Source organism: Phaethon aethereus (genome assembly GCF_964289735.1).
Source record: "Phaethon aethereus genome assembly, chromosome: 3".
Lineage (NCBI taxonomy): Eukaryota > Metazoa > Chordata > Aves > Phaethontiformes > Phaethontidae > Phaethon > Phaethon aethereus.
In genome coordinates this window covers 78,178,591-78,200,719 of record NC_138576.1, presented here as the reverse complement: position 1 = coordinate 78,200,719, position 22,129 = coordinate 78,178,591, and the positions used below count along the sequence as shown (strand labels likewise).

The 22,129-nt window shown below is 35.7% G+C and overlaps 1 protein-coding gene across 1 annotated transcript in view; it reads right to left on the bottom strand.

Annotated features, from left to right (window-relative positions):
- The window catches only part of PACRG (parkin coregulated), a gene marked incomplete at its 3' end in the record, with an annotated part of 244,958 nt that overhangs the window by 113,469 nt on the left and 109,360 nt on the right, over window positions 1-22,129 (bottom strand). Inside the window, exon 3 of the mRNA XM_081998403.1 lies at window positions 1,923-2,094. Coding sequence (XP_081854529.1) covers window positions 1,923-2,094 — 172 coding nt within the window. The remainder of the gene's footprint in view (window positions 1-1,922; window positions 2,095-22,129) is intronic.

Genomic DNA, 22,129 nt, shown 5'->3' with positions numbered 1-22,129 from the left:
GTTATTTGTCTGCCTTTCTGTTATCCCTTTCCCCTCCATCATATATATTACCTTACCTAACAATCAATTGATTCACTCTTTCATGGTAGAAATATAGTAGTGGTCTAGAAGAAGAGTGGTTAATCAGATATAACTCACCCAGTGGGAATCTTTAAGACAGTAATATGTGTAAAACATAGCTGAGTTTATTGTGGATGCATCTGAGTCACAGAAATGTATAGCTCTGACTACACTGCTATATTATATAGTCATAGCAAATGTAAAAACTCTTAGAAGTACACACTTTCAGATTCCTTGAGATGGCGGTGTCTTTTTTTAATATTAATATGGCTTTGGTTAGGAAGAAGCCTTTATCATTGATAATACTTAGACTCTTCACACATTAAAGCGTTTACAGACGCTTTTTTAAAATAAAAAAATCAGCACTGTACAATAAAATAAAGCAGAACCAACAACTAAACTTACCTAGCTAAATTATGACTTGATTTAAAAGGCTATTTATCAAACTCATACAAATATCCTTACCTAGCAGTCTCTTTCTAATGCTAAAAGCTGTGTAAGAGCTGAAGTTTCCAGTTAATTATTTCTAAGCTAGATTCTGGTCTCAGCAAGACTTTTAAATCCTAACTGAGTGGCTGCTGTCATAAACTCGTAGTCTTTTCTGAAGAAATGATTTCAGCTTTCTAAAAGATTATACTACTATAAATATGTTTGGGTGGTGTTGGAAATACAGATTTAAAGAAATTACATGATTCCTCTCTTTATGTGTTTCCCTTTTAGAGAGAAGAAGCTGTAACATTGTTTTCATAATCTTTTACAAGTGTCACTTACAGAGTAACCATTCTGAATATTATAGTCCTTTTGACATCTTCAAAATCTACAATAAGATAGACATAATGACATCTATAATTAATCTGTTTAAATGGAGAATACATTGGATGAATAAAACACAATTCTGACCCTTCCAACACCATTACTTCAGTATTATCAGGCTCCAAACTACATTCCCTTTCTCCTTTTTGAAAACTCTGTTTGACTCTATTCATTCTGTATTGCAAATACAATGACTCCGTTTTGTTCTGTATTAGCATGGATGCTGAATCACCTCAGGAAAATAGGACAAAGGACAGCAATGATGCCATTAGTGATCAAGGATAAAAGAGAAGCCAAATTTAACAAATATGAGCATCTATTAGTATAGGTCTATCATGCAGATTTACGAATCATAATACCTAACTAAAGAAGGATGGTGGTTCAGAATAGTATCTCTTCAAGGTACTGATCTAAAGAAACAGGAAAGGACAAAACAGTATATCTGAAAGACTAGGTGTTTCAATAAAAGTTTTAGTTTTAGTGGCATTACACTTGGAGTTTTAGTGGTATTACACTTGTATTAAAATAATTTATTTCCTTTCACATAATTGTTCTACAAAAAACTACATTGGAATATATAAAAACTTCAAAATTAATATTTGTAAATGGGAATGATGATAGAAAAGCTACCTAGTGAATAAATATAAGACAATTGTAGAATAACCAAAAGGACAAAAAGAAACATAATTCCCTAAGTTTCATCTGTTGATTTCTCCCGTCAGTTTAGATGAACTGCTTTATGCAGTAATGGATTTACATAACAAATACATAAAATCCGGTCAGAAAATGTCACTTGACATTTCCAAAGACCAAGAGCCACACTGTAATAAGAAGAACACTAACCAGACAGTCTATTCTTCTGGATTACTGCACATACCAGGTGATTGAAGGCACAAGCCTTCTGGCCTTATACCTCACAATTTACTCACTTTTGCAATAATCTCCACATACAGCCTGTCATGTTTTAATGTTTAATTAGTAACTTTTAAAAAAATATACACTATATAAATCCAATTCTAGAGATTTTTTCCCCCCACATGTTCACTTACTTTTTATTGGGATAATGAGCTGAGGAATGACAGGAAGAATCTTGTTTCCACCATGTTCCAGCATGTCATGGATTCCTTGACGAGCAAAAAACTCATATGGAAATGTCATTTCACAAAGCCCATCAAAAAACAAAGGCAGATAGTAATGATAGTCCAGCTTTTCAATCTCTACCTGAAAATACAAAATAAATAAATGTAAATTTTCAATACTAATACAATGTGATCAGGCCTACAGATAATTCATGCCATCTACACAAGTATGTTTAGTAAATAATAATCCATTTTGTATCACTGAAGAATATCATTAAGTCTCACATATGGTTTATGGCCAGATATTGAAATCCGTAAATATTAGACCTAGAGGAAAGAATGAAAATGAATATGCTCCTATACATTTTCACTTTTTGATAAGTCAGTACCAAATTCTGATATTCTTGCTTATACATCTTATTTTCTAAGTTACCGTGAGGAATCAAACCAGCCATTTTAATAATAAGATTCTGTTTATTTCAGAAAAATCTGATCTTTACATCATCACATGGACACTCAAAAGAATAAGAGAAAGAACCCTGTAACCAACAAATATGAAGCATGGCACAAATACCAATATTTATACAGAATTCCCAACTTTCTATAATATTGATCTTATTTTATTTCCTATTAATTTCATGAGCAGAATTCTAAATAAATTCCATGAGTCTCTACTGTGAAAAAAGATAGAGAAATTAGGTACGTATTTCTAACAGGAACCTCCCTTCAATCCTAAAATACGAAGTGTGCTAACCTTCCCAAGTTACAGACTTTGTGAGAGATTTTGCACTCTATCCTAGTTTTCTTAGAGAAGAGAAGGTTCTGGGGAAGACCTTATTGCAGCCTGTCAATACTTAAAGGGGACTGATAACAAAGATGGGGACAGAATTTTTAGCAGGGCCTGTTGCAATAGGACAGGGGGTAATGGCTTTAATCTAAAAGAGGGCAGATTTAGACTAGATTTAAGGAAGAAGTTTTTCACAATGAGGGTGTGAGTGCGAAAACACGAGAACAGGTTGCCCAGAGAGGTAGTAGATGCCCCATCCCTGGAAACATTCCAGGTCAGGTTGGACGGGGCTCTGAGCAACCTGCTCTAGTTGAAGCTGTCCCTGCTTATTGCAGGGGGGTTGGACTAGATGACCTTGAAAGGTCCCTTCCAACCCAAAGATTCTGTGATTCTATGATATGATTCCTTCTTCCACCCATCAGCACTCTGATGCTACATACACTTAGGATAGTCAGAGAGAAACAGAAGTTGTTTGCTTTCAGACTGTCAAAGCTCTCAATACAGCTAAGAAGTGATTCAACACCAAAGCACTTTCTCTGAACAGAATATGATCCTCAAAATCACTTGAAGATCAATCCACCTCTTTAGGCATCCACTTCCATCTTTAAAAGACTGCTTAGCTGCTACACTATTTTTCCACTGAGGCTATATTTTGGAATTGCGTAGATGCTTCTTCCTTCACATCTAACAAGCTTTGTCACACAGACCAAGCTGAAGATCCAAATACCCCCCACAAAAGCTGTCAGGTTAAGTAAACAAATACCCAGCCCTTGATTTGGGGCCACTAATCACATTCACACTTGAATTGTGGAAGAAAAGTCTGAAATAAAGCAGCCAAGGATTGAACTTGGGTTTTACATTTGTTGGGTAAATCCCATAGTCAGCAAGTAGCAAACATACATTCTCTTTTTGCAACCATGATTCATTTTCGTCCCTGCTTGACTCTGAGCAGATCTGAATCCTGGTCTTGCACACCTTGGCTACTGACTTGACTGCTTCAATCTTTCATGTTGAAACTGATCCATCCATAATAAATGCAAATTAACTGGAACAGATCCTTGAAAGTGAATTCTTTACATTTTCTGTGAGCATCTCACTATTGGCAGACGTAGTGCCAATTACTTACTTACATAGTCTCACATGCACTGATTGTTAATCTCTTACAGGAGACTAAAAAGAACAATTGTGTAATACGTATTCACCTACGTGAATGAAGTCAAGTCCCTGTACTGAACCATGAAGAAGAAGGAAAAAATGAAACCCACATTTCGTATTTTCGCAATACCATATATGATGGTTTCTCTGTAATTTTTGCTTATTGGCTTTTTGTTTCACAAGGAAAAATGCCTTTATCATCTGCCTTTAGGGTCACTATCCCATGGCCAATTCATAAGGAAGTTAAAAAATAACCATACCAAGCAACCATGTATGAAGGTCTTTACAAAAGAAGATGCAGAAGACATTTAATTCCTAAATTGACGGGGTTTTTATTTCTTGAGGACAGTCAGCATTCTATGGACAATACTTATGAGATGAATTCTGTCCCCAAAGTCACTGAGAACAGAAGACAGCAATATAGCAACTTCAAACTTCTGGTCACAAGCCTAAGTCAGAGGCCAAATTGTTCATTACAGCAAGAAACCTGTATCAGGTAAGAAATGGCCAGGAGGTCAAAAAATTATTGACAAAAAAGCAGGACCATGAAGAAGCAATTTTTTTGCTCTTCTCTGTCAACAGGACAATAAGATGTCCTTCAATATTTTTATTTTTAACTTTTAATTTGTAGTTTATAAGATTATTAGATTGCAGTTTTTGTTATTGAGTGTTGTAGTTTCAGAAAATTGAAAACCAAACCTACAACAGCTACCTGTGTCTGGGGAAAGCTTTAGATGTGAAAAAGAGAGATACAGTTCATAATGTGTGGGCTTTTTTATTAAACTGGGGGGGGGGGGGTGTTTCACAAGGAAAAACACCTTTACCAGATTATGTCTTTTTTTTAGAATCCATACCTTACATGGGCTTTTGACAACTCTTTCAAAATTACAAACTATTTCCATGGAAAAATATCCTTGATGGATACACATCCATGTTAGATTAGTGAATCAGGATTTGCAACTATTTTGCTCAAAATACACACAGTAGAATCTCTCATTTCTTTTCTCTCACTCTTCACTAATATCTCCTCTATCTACCAGTTATCTTGCTTCTCAAAGATGTGATATTTCTGATACTCTGAGCAATTTTTCAGATATAAAGAAAGTTTATGTGTTCAAAAGCTTGTCAATGATTTTCAGTGATAACTGGTCAATAAAAGATATTACCTTTATCTACCAATTTGGTCTTACAGTTATACATCACATACACATAGGAATGACATATTAATCTTAAGGTCAATAGGATTTCTGGGTTCAAAAACAAATTTGATTTTTACACGATACAAAAGCTTCATTATAAAAAAAATCTACAAAATATAAGTATGACAAGTTGTAGATCATAAAGCATTTGTGTGTACTCTTCACTTCTCAATTAGTTCCAAAGCCGTAAGTGCTTGGCAACTGGCATGGCTCTGAAAAGGACTCTGGTTTCTAACTCATTTCTTGAAGTGTCAGCTGTCCAAGCATACAGCCAATTTTTACTTAGCATTTTGTGCTCTATAATAACTCCCACGATATGGAAGCCAGAAATATTTTGCCTTGCATTCTATGGTGTGAAAACCTTTCCTTCTGTGTTTACTATTTAGCTTTTAAAAGTGGCTATTATACAGCTGTTCAGAGAAAAATGTGATTTTTCTGTTTATACCCACAAAATTCTTTTGTTTTTCCCATCCAACCATAAAAAATGCAGATTAAAGCTCAAATTCTTGGCAAAACTTGTCCACATCTGACAATAACAATGCAACTATGAATTTTAAGAAGAAATCTCACAATAATTATTATGAACTTCTAGTACATGCTTTGTAACCTGTGAGAACCCAGCCTCTGAATTTTCAGTAAATAGGTCAACTAATAAAAATTGATATATTACTATAAAATATGATCATGCAACAAAACCAACTGTGTTATAATCAGTAAAATCTTCTGTTTCATAAAACTTCCATGCTACTTATGTATACTACAAGCTCCTTAGGTAAAAAAGAAATGATATACAGTTTATAATTGTTGTTTTATCAATATGTATAACCAATGCACAAGATGGGAGGAAGCTAATGGCAGTATCACAGTTAATTTGTCCAGCAGAAAGTCTGTTCCTATGAAGCAGCTCATAGTGAGAGACAAGTCTCCTGAGATAATGAAAATCCAGATAAAGAGTCTGCATTGTAAATAGTAAAAATAACCTGCCTATTAGATGAAGAAAGCAAGCCATTTGAGAGAACTTAAGGTATCAAAGTTTGACAATAAGGATGTTATTAGCCTTTTTAAAATAATCATATTTAAAGTAATCTGGTAATCTATAATGCAAACCTGAGTTTTAGAAGGTAGTGTTTAAGGGACATAAACAACTTAATTTTCCATCTCATTTCATGCAATTGATAACATAATACTGTATGTCTTTGATATGATTACCCAAAAATTGGATTTGATCTCCTAGAAACATTATATCTAACAGTTTATGAACTTATCCAACATCTTTATCTAAGGCGTTGAAATTAGGTATATGAAAAGAAACTCTGGAATTGTTGATTGATAAGGACAAACAGGAGTTTTTGTAAGGGTTGTAAATGTATTGTAAGGATTCTTTAGTAAAATAATAGTTCCTTTTAAGATTTGTTTTCCGTTCTATACCAGCTATTTAATCTCTATTTTCGAGGTTAATGGAAAGAGAAAAGCAGAAACATTCTTGAATAGTAGTCTTAGTTTTGAACTTACTTTCTGATTTTTCTTCCAAGATTTCTTTCAACCTTCTTTCAAGGTTTCTTTTTTTATTTCAACATGCTCTACCCATAACCAAGATGAAGCCTGTGCATTTAACAGTTTTTGGTTTCTTGCTTTTAGTATACTTGAATCTTGAGTCATAATGGGATGTTAGATTCAATCTTCACCATGGAGCAACTAATGCCCACTAGTATTTTCTAGACTTGATTAGATGGATTTTTTAATATAGTAATTTTGATTATGGTATTTATGGTTCAAAGCTCAATTCTGCTGTTGCATTTAGTCCGTACAAGTTTTTCAGCAAGAAATTACACTCTTTTTAGTCTGCTGTATTTCATCTTTCAATGCATACTGCGTAGGCTTATACTGGAAAGTTTTTCTGTTGAAAGCGTTTTAGTCTAAATTATTACTCATGTCCTATAAAAAAAATAAAATGAGGGAAGGTGTACCTGTATTTTGCATTCTGCAATGAAATTATGAAATACTTATCTTAAAACAAGTGGAAGATTATCAAACTCAAAGGGAAACAGATCATGGCAAGGGAGAAAATAGATAAACACCCCAACAGATATCTTTTAACTCAGCCAAACTGAATTTAGAGCCTTTTTAACACATTCCATGGAGACCTTATTGCAGCCTGTCAATACTTAAAGGTGGTTTATAACAAAGATGGGGACAAACTTTTAGCAGGGCCTGTTGCAATAGGACAAGGGGTAATGGTTTTAAACAAAAAGAGGGTAGATTGAGACTAGATATAAGGAAGAAATTTTTAAGGAAGAAATTCTTCACAATGATGGTGGTGGAACACTGGCACAGGTTGCCCAGAGAGGTGGTAGATGCCCCATCCCTGGAAACATTCCAGGTCAGGCTGGACGGGGCTCTGAGCAACCTGCTCTAGTTGAAGCTGTCCCTGCTTGTTGCAGGGGGGTTGGCCTAGATGACCTTTAAAGGTCCCTTCAAACACAAACTATTCTCTGATTCTATGATTCTGTAGATATTTAACTTCCCACAAGAAGTTAAATAACAGAAGAAAATATTTGCCTCCCATGGATAAATTAAAAGAAGCAATAATAAGAAATGTTTTTGGAGTGTTACTGTACTGGCTATCTGAATTCAGCTCTGAAATATCACTTTATGATAAAAATTAACAACCAGAAATGTTACATAGAGGATAATTTTGAATTTATTGCATTCCCTATTACCTCCATGTTAGTTACAGGAGTAATGCTGTCATCAATAAAAATAGTTGCAAAAAGTTAGGGAGAGATATTGTTCTATTATATTTTATATAGCAAGATATAATTCAATTTTCCATAGTGTTCTCTATATCTTGATGTCCTATTGCTCTTTTAAATGAAGTTGGAACGCAGTAACATTTAATTCTGAAAACACTGAAGAGGAGTATGATATGAAAATGTTCCTAACTATGATGTGCACCTTAAAGTAAAGGTAGTTCTTATCTATTTTCTCTTTCTTATTTTAGGGGCATATAATCCATAATGATTTTCTAGCTATTATTCCTGTCTGCACAGGGAGGTTCCTTGACCGTATTGCTCCAAAATGAAGCAATACCACTCTTTATCCCTGCAGACTAATTGCTCCATTTGCCTCTCTCCATTTTTCCACTGCTTTCTCTCAGTTGACACTGCTGCCTAATCCTGTGGATTATTTTCAGATTATGGGGAAACACTCATAATAAAATGCACCCACTTACTCATGCTTGACACATATGAATGAGAAGCATGACTGAAACACAAATGATTTGATCAAAATTATTTGGCAATATGGCAAAACCAGTCTATTCATAATCTACAGTAAGCAACAATAGCTAGAGCTGGATATGATGAAGATATCTGTAATGTCATTGAAAATCAAATAGTCAAATTTATGTCATTACAGCAGACATACTCCACAGACAATATTTGGAGAAAAATTGCTACTAGCAGTGGTGATGGCCCTGCATATGATAACCAAAACATTTTCATTTCAGTTGCCACATCTGAAAGTGACAATCTAATCTTACTAGGGTTACTGAGAATGTGAGGAAAATTAATAGTCAAGAAGAAGGTCATGTTATTCCCTAAATAACTAGAGGATCAATGATTGGGTGAGAAATGGGGGCAGGAGAAGGAAGATATAAATTTGTGTAAACTCCTCCCCATCCAGAGAGAGGGTAAAAAACCAACCTGAAATCTTCTCCTATGAATGCAACCTAAGAATTAATTTCTATTTAAGAAACGGATTCTCAGCTACATGTGTGAATCTCTAACTGTGAGCTATGCCATACAGAAGATAATCTAGGATATTTCTGGAGACAGGGGGATTCTATCCTTGCATTTTCATAAATCTTTTTAATAGTACTGCCTGGATTTAGATTTTATAAACATACACTTTGCTGATAATACAGATCAGGCAGGTCTTGCCAACATAGAGGAGAGTCAGCATATCACACAGGAAAAAAACAGATGACTAAAAAAACTGGACTATGAGATATAGGCCTTGTAGTATAACATACAATGTTGAAGTGACAGACATAGCATAGATTTCTGCTGCAGTATAGGAGTTCATCAGTGTGATAAAGTAAGACAAGAAAAAGAGTTGAGCAGACTAACTAATCATTATGAGCCACCAATATGATGCAGATATGAAAAGGGCAAATATCATTTAAAGTATATGAGATATTTCTAGTATAGACAGGATATTATTAAATAATTATTATAAATTATAATTTAATTATAAAATTATTAATATAGACAGGAAATTATTAATGCTACTATACCAGGCAGTCGTGAGAGCTCACCTGTTATCATCAGTTTGCCTTAATATAAAATATCCAGGTTTTATTCCCTTTAATTCTTCATTGGCAATAACAAGGACAAACTGATATACAGGAATACCCCAAGCTGGAAAAAGTAAAGGAAGTTAAGTGGTTTTTAAATTGTTCTTACTTATTTGGATTCTGATCACATTAGATTATCTGAGTCAACCGATTTCTAAAAGACCTTGTAAAATATACTATTCTAATACAGGAAATAGCTATAGACTATGCTTAAAAGATTCCTTTCTTTTAATTGATGTGAAGCATTATACATAGAAGATGAATGCACTCTGAAAAAAGTGCTCTGTAAACATGAGGAACGTACTTGAGAATTGTTTGTGTAAAGCAAATAATGGACCACACCATAACCTCAGTGACAGACAAAAGTATCTCCACTGCTTCTGAATGTATGCTTATCTAGTTACATTCTTCTTGCTGCTCGAAGTCTTGCTGACACTTTCTTAGACACACCCAATTGTTGTTTTTTTTTTCCTTGCATGATTTATTAGCATGTTGTAACAGTTCCACAAGCACAATAAATGTAAAACTTTAGATTGAGGTAGGGAGGCATTACTTCTCTACATTTTGTTACTCTCTCCTATTTGCAATTGCCTAATATGAGCATTACATGTGTAAAGATAATTTGCACTTATAATAGCCATGCAATATTATATGTATCATATAGACCTACTTTGAGAGGTGAATGGGAATGACTCCTCAGAGATCCATAGCCCCGTGGTAGATTAAGTTCCACCCTAAGCTGTAACAACTGCAAAATCCCCCACAGCTTCACTTAGGCACCAGCAAGAAGCAGAGGACAAGCTCTGTTCCTTCACTAGGGGATGCACAAAGGATTATCATTGTGAAGAGGAAACTTTTAATTTTGCAGACACTTAATTAGACACCAGTGGACACCTCTTCCCTGAAAAGGAAACCAAGGAAGATAATACTGTCCCAGTGATAGGCAAGGGGGGGAGGCTAGGTAGAGATTAATCCCCCCTCTCCAAGGCAAAGTTTGAAGGTAGAAGGACAATAAGGAGGTGGCTGCAAGACTCTCCCTCTACTTGTTTGAGGAAGAGATATTGATCTTCATTTATTTACTTTGTGCAATATGGATTTAATCTTAAACCTTAACAGAAAAAGAGCGGACCAGTTTGTCCAACCCAGCAAAACACATACGATGCAGTATGTCAGCACAGAACTAATTTAAAATTGACTCTGAAAAAAATTAATGTTTTGCTCAAAGAATGTTTGTTACCATTTTAATAAGATGAAACCTAACATTCTTATGTTGTTTTTCAAGAATTAATTGCAAAGGTGAATCAGGAGAGACTGCCAACTGATTCTATCCCATTTGGAAAGCTAGTGGCCAAGTAATTGTTGTCTTATTTTTTGGCATTCTTTTCCTTTCTCTTTGCCACTTATTCATGCAAAGCTGTCTGTCAAATGGACTTGAAATTATTTGCTTTTAATAAAAGTAACACAAAACAGAAAAATTAAAGATAAACAGGAACACTGTGACAAAGGCACATAAAAAAAGTTATCTGTGAGAAAACACAACTATCTGAAGATTTATTTTGTTTTAATAATTAAACCATAGCATAATATATCAGAAAACTTTCTACAATGTAATGCACAACTAGAATTGTCCATCCATCCAATTTTGTCATAAGTTTCAGTCATACACATAGTGAAAAACTGGCAGGTTTATGCTTTAGAAATTGTGGAAACTTTTAAAACATGTCATTCAACATTATTATTTGCATTTTCACACACAACTTTTTTTTACAGTATAATAAAAATGACAAAACCAAATGGCTCAAAGGCAAATAAGAATAGTGATTTTTCTACAATAAGAGCATTCTATGAGACTATTCCTATCACCTATCAGTGTGGCAGAATGGCCATAATAAATAGAATAAAATAGTGGTACTGTGTTCACTCTCCCCATCAGAAAAGAAGAGATATTTCTTCAAATTATTTAACATGAGTCTACATTAATAACTTACTTTGGAGACATTTCGCAATTTCAAAGTTGATTCAAACAGGTAATAGTTGCATTTTGCAACAGAAGCAAATGTGCAGCAAATGTGTTTCTGTATATAAATGTGATTGAGCTATTTCTTTTTGTAAGCCTTTCTCAATATTCCCTTATTCTAACAAAAGTAAAGGGGTTACTGATGGTTCCCTACAGGAATAGACATGTTATACTCTTGCTCACAAATTCCAACAATGCGTTGCCATGGGGGATTTCTGAGCATTGTCAGAGAAAAAAATATAGTACCTATCATACACCTGTTCCAATCTTCAAGTTTTCAGGTTTTATTCCTATATCACCAATGCTGGAAAAAGTCTTCCCTCAACATTTTATTAATCTCCAAAGATGTAACTGTATATTTGTAGATAACATTATTATTAAGCAAAGAAAACTGCGAAACAGGAAGGAAGACATAGTCCACAGTCTATTCATTCATTTCTTATTAGACAGTTAATCTTACTGATTTCACACAGCATTTGCAAAATTATCTTAATGAGAACAACCTACTTTTCAAGTTGATTTTTAAAATTCTGTACTTCTCAAAACTATAATCAGAATCCTACATGCACAAGAGCCCAGTGACTCAACTGGTTGTCTCATAAGTTTAGCAAGAACTAAGCAGCTGGTTTACAGCACTAAATTAAAGGTTTTATATGTCTCTTGCTCTTATGAAACAGGCTTGCTAGACACAGAGCAGAAATCTGTAGACTGTACCCTGCAGCTTCAGCTTGTTGAAAGCAATCTAGGGCACAGTTTTAAGAGTTAACGAAATAATAGATAAGGGCTATCTGGCTCTGTAGATATTGAATTAGGATTTCAAAAAGCTTTCAATAGAGTCCTTTCCAGGAGATTATTAAGTTAGTAGCCACAGGAGGCAAAATGAAGTCCTTTCATGAATTAAAAGCTGGTTACAGTAGAAGAAGCAAAAAGGCTAATGGTGGAGTGCCCTGGAGATAGGCAGAAATGATGCTGCTTCGTATATCATCACAGGCCACAACAATTTTAAATTAAAAGTATTACTCAGAATGATAGAAATCATGGAATATTGCAAAGAATTGAAATTGGCTGACAAAATAAAATTATTTACCAATGTGGTAAAGATAGAATGCAAGATAGAAAAGTAAAAACTATAAATTACTTTTGCCACTTCTAATATTGCAGCTTCTGGTAATTGCATTGATTAATATGAAGGACAAATCATGTTGATAACTATGCAAGCATATAGGAAAGGTGGTTCTTATTTCAAAGACTTGCAGTTAGCACTCTGGTCTGATTTGTAAAAGCCCAGCCTGAGGTAAAGGTCAACAACATAGGCGGTATTAAGAAAGATTACTTTCTAATATGGATACTTGCTTGAATAAAAGTTTCTAGAACCATGAAAAAAATGAACACTTTTAAAAATGTAATTTTTGTGGTACTATTTTCTAACTGCTACCATCTTGAATCTTCTGGGAGCCATAAAACATTCTGAATTGTGGAATACCATTTTGTAAGAAGATTTAAAGTGATACGTGCAGTGCCAACCAAGGAAAGATGATGAAGATTTTTATGGACTCTAGTAAAACAACCTTCTCCAAGAGCTTCCATTAAGTTCATACAAAAAATGAGGCTTATTTGGGAGGAAAGTGAGAACAGTGAGAACAGTTCTCTGTCTCTAGGTCTGGAGCTCCCTTTATGAGACTTGCTCTCTGCTTGCTCTTCAGTGGAATAAGTCCTACTTCATATGTTCTCTCTGAGGGGAATGTTTCAGGAGGAAGGTGTTTGCCACAGAAGGACAGGTCATCCTCTCATGACTCATTCTGGTTCTATTAATGCCACGTTGGTGCTGCAATGTGCCACACTGGTCGACTTAGGAGTTATTGACTGGAGATGAATAAAAGTTTCTGCTAACTGAGCTGTCACAAAGAGCAATATTCATACAAGACTGGTGGGCAACTTCTTCTAATTTCGGATGAATTTAAGTTTGCTACTTTTGGTTATACACTTTCCACCATTAATCCAATAGACACACAGATCTACAATATTTCAACTGCATAGAGTAAAATCTAAATGATTTCTAGTATGGGTTCAGATTAGTGAATAATTTGTCACAGCAAATTTTGTTACATATATGGCAAACCAAGTCATTACTGTCAGCATATTTGCTGAACTTACACCTAAAAGGAAATCAGCACAACAGTATCAGTTTAAAAATCGAAACACTTACATCTAGTCAATCTTTTGCCAGACTTAAACTATTCCATTTTAAAAATCAAGTCACAAATGTAAGTAAGAGGCACAAACTACTGGACATTCCTCCACTTCTTAGAAGCCCTAGCATAGGGCTTCTAACTGAACTTTACTTTCACACTGATTAAGCTTAATTAAAGAATATGTGTAAAGGTGGCCTAATTACTTAGGACTTCTAATTGTATATCTCTAGAGCTAATATAACTAAGTAACAAACCAAATTTAATTTCAACTGCATTCAAGAAACTGTTTAATTTGCACCCAGCACATTCTGTTCAGTACATGTGTTTTAATAGCATTTCATGTAAAAAAGGCATTACAGTAATATTTAATACTATCTAGGATATTATATATGGTGAAATGTATAAAAAAGCTTGTTTTTGTGAGGGTGATAAGGTTACTTCAGTAACTGGAATATTTTAAGATGTGTATGCCTCTTTAACATCTGGAATTCTTCACTCTCCTACAATAGATTATAGACACTAGAAAAAACACATTTTGAGCAAGGTGAAGTCAAGCATACATAAAAAGTGTCTGACCTACCTTGTAGCTGCTTCAGAGCCACAAGAACTAGATTAAGCTCTGTACTGATTAACAGTATCTCTTAAAGGTGGGGGGACTTTGGTTAAACCCTTACTGATGTTTAAGACCAAGGGATTTTCCGAAAGTGCTGGTAAGCTGTAAGGGGTCTGTGGCATATGTTGACAAAGTAATTGCATAACTGATTGTCTTTCGACTGATAAATCTTGAAAGTCATCCTCCAACTTTTAAAGTGATTTACTGCTCCATGTGGGAATCTGTTCCACCAGCCCAATAGGCTCATTTGGTTCAATTTCCCACATATGCAAATGACATTCCTTCCCAGGAAAGAGCAATGTCTGAACACTTTCAGATAACCATCCACAATACAGAAAGATACTAAAACGTCTTGGAACAGTTACCATGAATGCTGTCTATCTAGGCCAGGAATTCTTGCATCTTACCAACAAAGAAGTTCTGTAATCAAATCTTCCTGAAACAAGTTGGAGAAAGCAGGGCCACAATGTGTGAATCTTCACTAACTTCAGGAATAATACAGAGGAAAACCAAAACATTCTCACTGCCTGTAAGCGTGTCTGAGAAGGAGCAGATATGGAGCAGAGGACTGGGGTAATGGTTTTATATTGAAAGAGGGTAGATTTAGACTAGATATAGGAAGGAATTTTTTCACAGTGAGGGTGGTGAAACACTGGCACAGGTTGCCCAGAGAGGTGGAAGATGCACCATCCCTGAAACATTCAAGGTCAGGTTGGATCGGGCTCTGAGCAACCTGATCTGGTTGAAAATGTCCCTGCTCACTGCAGAGGAGTTGGACTAGATGACCTTAAAAGGTCCCTTCCAACCCAAAGATTCTATGATTCTATGACTGTCTAAGAAGAGGAAGTCAACCACCAGAAATCCTTTGTCGCATGCCCTCCAAGAGTCCTGGAAGATGGCTCTGAAGTTACTTCACACTTTTCAGTCATTGTCTGGTGGAATGAAATACCCGAGACCATATGCTAGTAATACTGAAAGGTCTCCAAAGGTAAACTGCAGACAGGTGAATCAAATACTAAATGACCCAATTCCAGACATTGCCAGAGCCTCAGAAATGGAAGGGAATACTGCACCATCTGCTGGCTGATACCAAACACTGTGAAGGTGTTGTCCTCTATTTCAAGTGAAGTATGAAACAAGCTAGCCAGGATATTACTGTAAATTTCAAGGTCAGATTTTGGAACAAAAAGATTGGGCTACCACAGAAAAGTTAAAATACTGCCCTTATGAAAATGAACAGCAAAACTCAAGACTGGCACATAATTTTCAGAAACAATAAACTACAGTGTGACTAATAGATCTTTGCATGAACTATATATATACTTAAAAACAAAACAGGGCAGGAGTCATTCTCTGAGCCTGACTTACAGTAGCGTGGAAGAGATAATTTCTGTACAGCTAAACGTTTTGGTGTACAAAACAGGATGGTTGCCTTTAAATTGTATACTGTGAATAGCCTCGGTAGTTGCTTACCCTGGATCATGGATGAGCATTATCTAGGCAAATAAGCCCCAGACAAAATCAAACCAGGGACTGTGCTATTTGCGTACTTAACAGTGCTGTGTCAATGCTCAAGGCCATACTATGACCCTGTTAGTTTTCCAGGATAAACATGGAAGTTGGCATGACTTATGCAAACTGAAGGAGTGAAGAACACAAATACATTTGCAAAAAATAAATCTATAGAAGTCTGCTTGCATAACTTTTTAATACTATATTAAATATACCAAAATATATCTGAGCAAAAAGGCTTAGTGCAGATGTACCACTCAAGAATATTAAGCAAGTTCAGTTGATTAGACAATGTTACTCTCAAAAAGTTAAAAATAAACCCTGCTTTAGGGGGAGATTACAGTCACTTGTGACATCTGACATGGGTGTCTGTGAAATGAGTCATTTAACACAACTGTTACATTGATGGTGTCACTGAAAATGGTATTTCACAGTTGGAAAGAAGTCTTCAGATGACTTTCAGTCAATACATCCATATGACCTTTGCTGATTTTTTGGAGATCATATGTTGCCAACAAATTCAACAGAAACTTATATATTGAAATTATTCATTTGCTTCTTTGTGGTATATTCATTTATCTGTGATAATTTATCTAGCTATAGTCATTTGGATTTCTGTGCAAAATGCCATGCCAGCCCAAACAGAAGTTTTCTACAGATATTGGATACAATGTTAGTGTTATGATAACTGAGTACACTCATACCAATCAGATAATTCAATGCTTATACATAGGATTTTTTTTAAATTTTCAAACACTTTGTTAACCATAGCTATATTCATTCGCAGTTAAGTAGCATAGATAAATAAGTAATATCAGTAAGCTGGACATCAAACCTAAATGGATTAAAACCAATGTTAAATATAAAGGTATGATTGCAAGCTTAAAAAACACCTACTTGGTTCCCAAGTGATATGAAATAAAACTATGTAATAGGGGGATAAAGGAAGTTAATGTAGGTAAAATAAGTGAGTGTCTTTGGTTTGGTTTACATTGGTTTGTGTGCAAGTCCTATATTGATCCAGTTTATTACGTCAGTACTCACAGTTGATTTATGTGGACATATGGCTTTATGCCCAATTTATATTCATGTTCTCAGTTCTGAAGTCCTATGTATTCTTGTTTGTTAATAGGGTTGTAGAAGTTGGGGTAGTCTTATTAATGCAATCATTCCTTTGCAGTCTCTACAGGGAAAAGAAAGTAACTTTAAAAAGCAGAGACTGACAACTAAGATCTGCTCATTATCCATTTAATTAATTTTTCTCAAACACAAACATCCAAAAGTCATTAAATCCTAACAATATAAATTCTGCAAATCCATGCAAAGTAAATGGAGGGTGTTCTTATTTTTTAAAGTAATCTTCAAAATAAAGTTAATTATGATGGTAAAGACCTCTGACTAGCAAGGCAGGATCATTGAAACCAGTAGAAAAGCTCACTGCTACAGTAGAGATCCTAACGGACAGATAAAGAAGGTCTCAGGATGGAAGTAAACAACCAGAGATACCTAAGAATTTTTATTGGAATACTGGGTTATCTGAGATAGGTTTTGATACAGGAAACTAATGTGACAGCTGAACTTCTCAAAAACAGATGAAGGTGCACGAGAATTTGTCGATAGATTTGTTCTAAATCCAGACACTGCTAACATCATCAAGTACAGAAGCTTCACAGATACTAGTTTTACGAACATCTCCTAGTCAAACTATAGTCTGAATAAGTTGCAGTATAGTCAGACTGAGAAGAAATGTGTTAAAAATTGTTATTTGGAAAAAATACTTCAAAGGCAATACATAGCAGACTAATGACACTATCACTAATCAATTTAAGTTGACTGAATTTGTAGACTGATCAGCTAAGCTAATACTTTAGAGTGTTTTTGCACAGTAGAGCTTGATAAGACACACTGCTAAAGTATAGACTTCACTACTATAATAGGAATCTAAATTTTCTAGAAGCCTCAGTAGACAATTATCATTCAATGAAGAAATTCCTTGTGCTATTTCTCCTGCACACCTATTTCCTTAGCAATCACTATAAAGTGGTGTGTTTGCCATGCAGTATAGTGTAGCTTTAGCAATCTTACTAGGAATTCTGCACTCACTTCAGAGAGGAAAAAGAATAAAAAAGCAGACAGGCTACCATGGACTGAGTACCAAAGCAGTAGCACTACACTTGGGCTTCAATCACCCAAGTTAGTCCACTGTCTGCTTAGCTATAGTGCTATACAATGCAGAAAAAATCAAATTATGATTTTTTTAACCATTATACAGATATTTTCAATATTGGTGTTTTCTATTAAAAGGTGACTAAATTTTTTGCATAGCTATATCAATTTTTATATTGTTGTAATGTTACTTTAGTTGCTGTCTGGAAGATGCAGTGAAATAAGTGGGTTGTGTCAGTGATGGATTATTCTACATGAATCTCTCTTTGGACTAAGCTGAGGCATTAGCCCAAACCAGTACCTCAGCACTGTCTGTACTGTCTCACCACTGTGGCAGGAAACTAATTTTGCTGTGTAACAAACTAAAACCAAAAGTTTGTCACTACATTTTTTTCACAAATTTTCTTTTACGAGTATGTTTTATGTGTCAATGAAGTCTTACTTGTCACCCTACTGCAATAAGCTTCCAGGCTACTTGTAAGATCAGTTGGGATTGAAATGTACTGTAAAGGCTAATACAAACACATATTTATATGAAATGTAATATAAATCCAAAAAGTGAAACAAGAAGGAAAATGGAATCTGATAAAGAATTATATTAATAGCTGTCAAATGGGCTGTGGAAAGTAAACTTGAAAACAGGGTGCATAGACATTGCTCAAATACTACAGAAAACCTATTACAATATTCTTTTTTATTATTTCCCATACCCTCATTAAGTATCAGTTATACGTAACAATACCTCAAGAGCAACACAATTATCCAAATTTCTGCAGGAACTCAACAAAGTTTTAAGCAGGTGATTACTCAAAATCCTCTTAATCAATTTTTAAAAAGAGTAGCAAATATTTTCATTGTTTGAATAATTCAAATTATATTTGATAGACCATTCAGTGCCTGCTACAGTACTTACAGCTTTGTTCCTCTAGTATGAAATTCAGTAAGATCAATTAAACCGTATGACACAACAACTTCATCCAATCACAGCAGACAAGAATTCAAGATGGATATTCTTATACAATAATGAACAATAAAAATAATTAAACATATTGAGGTTTAAGTGATCGTAATCAAACTTTAGACTTAATACTGTGTTAGGATTGATTTTTTCTGTTTTTATCTCCCATGACATTATCATCATAACAAAAGATGTCTTCTTTTGAATTCTTTTGAATCTAGATGAATTCCTAGAGACCAAAATAAGTTTTTTAATATTTAGCTACCAACAGTTTCCAGTTTTAAAAGGAATTCTATTCCATTTTAGTAATTGAAAATTATTTCATATCATATGCAAGGTCTGGAATTTCAATGGAGAATTAGGGGACATGATGTGGGGGCAATTCTCTATGGGAACTGGAGACAGAAGCTTGGGTTTTTTTATAGCTGAGCCACTATTTCAAGCATCAGTAGTCATATGTGCAAATTCAGTTGATGTTCCTAGTTCATCATCACAGGTAAAGTGAACTTGTCTGGCAGTTAAAGGATAAGTATTGACCTATCATTTCTGAGAATGAAGTTACTTTCTAAAACCTATGTAAAAAAACCTTCTAAAAGCTATGTCTCCATTTCAGATAGAGGCAGAATGATTAGGGAGTTTGGCACACACTGTAACCCCAAAGACTGTTATTTGTGCACATAAGCATGGTGAAGAGGAAGGAGGCAGTGGAAAAAATGGTAAAAGAGGAAGTGATAATAGCTATCATCAGGCTTAAAGATGAGAAATAGATGGATGGACCAGTCCAGACGGAGATCAGTGATGAGTGGTGACCCTCAGGGATCTGTACTGGGACCAGTACTATTTAGTATCTTCGTCAATGACATAGACATTGGGATTGAGTGCACCCTCAGCAAGTTTGCAGATGACACAAAGCTGAGTGGTGTGGTTGACACGCCTGAGAGATGGGATTCCACCCAGAGGGACCTGAACAAGCTCAAGGCATGGGCCTGTGTGAACCTCATGAGGTTCAAGAAGGTCAAGTGCAGGGTCCTGCACCTGGGTCGGGGCAACCCTCAGGATCAATATGGGCTGGGGGAGGAAGGGATCGAGACCAGCCCTGCCAAGAGGGACTTGGAGGTACTGGTGGATGAAAAGCTGGACATGAGCTGGCAATGTGCACTTGCAGCCCAGATGGCCAACTGTATCCTGGGCTGCATTAGAAGAAGCATGGCCAGCAGGCCAAGGGACGGAATTCTGCCCTTGTACTCCACTCTGGTGAGACCCAACCTGGAGTCCTGTGTCCAGCTCTGGAGCCCTCAGCACAGGAAAGACATGGACCTGTTGAAGCGGGTCCAGAGGAGGGCCACAAAAATTATCAGAGGGATGGAACACCTCTGCTATGAGGACAGGCTGAGAGAGTTGGGGTTGTTCAGACTGGAGAAGGCTCCAGGAGACCTTACTGCAGCCTTTCAGTACTTAAAGGGGGCTTATAAGAAGACGGGGACAGACTTTTTAGTAGGGCCTGTTGAAAGAGGACACGGGGTAACAGTTTTAAACTAAAAGAGGGTAGATTTACACTAGATATAAGGCAGAAATTTTTCACGATGACAGTGGTAAAACACTGGCACATGTTGCCCAGAGAGGTGGTAGATGCCCCATTTGTGGAAACATTCCAGGTCAGGTTGGACTGGGCTCTGAGCAATCTGGTCTAGTTGAAGCTGTCCCTGCTTGTTGCAGGGGGGTTGGCCTAGATGACCTTTAAAGGTGCCTTCCAACCCAACGATTCTATGATTCTAAATATAAATTCTGTGTCAGAGCAGCAAACTATCTTATGTCTCATACCAGCTAATACTGATATTTCAGAAGAATAAGCAAGAAATGTCTGTTAAAATGCTTCTCTCCAACACTGATAAATGACGCTTATAAGCAGTATGTGTGTATCTTTCGAATTTTCAAAATTTTATTTAACCAACAATTAAAGTTCTGATCCTTGATATGAATAATTCCTTAGCCTCAGTGGTTTCCTGTAAGGATACTTTTCATTGCATAAGGATTTGTTATATATAATCAACATTTGATATTTTCTTAATTTCAAACTTATAAGCATTGTAGTTTCTTTCATCACTATTTAGAAGTATTTCGTCTGCCAGTGAAGTATGTCCTCAAATAAAACTACAAAAGAGAAATTTCAGGCCTGTGACAGTAATACCCAGTCCTTCAGTTTCTAATCACCAGTCAAATATAAGTTCTAAGGCCTGTGCGGTAACCACACTGAGTCTGTGACCAAGGTGTGGTTTAAATTGCATGTGAAACAAGAATAGCTTCTAGCTCCTCAGCTGGATAATCCTTAGCTACTTCCAGAGTCCATGTTAGGGAGAAAGTATGAGGACCCATACCATTTCCTCTGTCAGCTTCCATCTCCTTCAGAGGGAAAGGCACCTAAATGGGAAGGCTGGAAAGCATTCCCTGTAAAGCCAGGTCCCTCAGTGTCCCAAGATCTACTGTGGCAAGCACCTACTTCACAGTTCGGAAATAACCTAAGATTGTACCATCATATTTGTGAAAGTTTGATTCAGTGACCAGTGAAGTCTACGGAAATGCTTGTTGATGGGTCAGAACCTAAGTCCTCAGCTTATTCCAAAGGCTCATTAGCTACACTAATTTTAAAATAATGGATTATTGTGATGTATTACCAAACTGATGAAATATCCTGATGTACCAATTTCATGGTACAAAGGAGACAATTTTACATAAGCACTAGCTCCATCATGGTTCAGTCCAGGATCTTTACTGAAAACGGGTATGGTGTCTAATAAATTTCATTTTGAGAGCTCTCAGTCTCTTTATAAGACCAGAACAATAAGAACTCACACTCCATCTTCCTCTGTGGCAAAACTGTCTCGGTGGACTGGCTCTATCAGAACTAGTCTTTTGGAATTGTTTAGCCAAATCTAAGTTGCAGGTATAAATTTTAAGGCCTGTTTTTTAATTAAACTCTGCATGATTGATATTGCATTATTAAATACCTTTACCCATTTGCATGAGAAGAGAAAATTCTTGAACAACTAATCCTTCTGAAGATAACAAGTGAGAACATTGAAACTGAGGCTATCGGTATTATTCCATGTTTCCTTCAGTTATAGTTTCCTTGTCTTTCTTATCTCCTACATGTTCTTGGAATGACAATTCTAAGTCTTTAAAAATAGCTCTTTCCATGTCACAGTGCCTTCAGCTCCCAACAG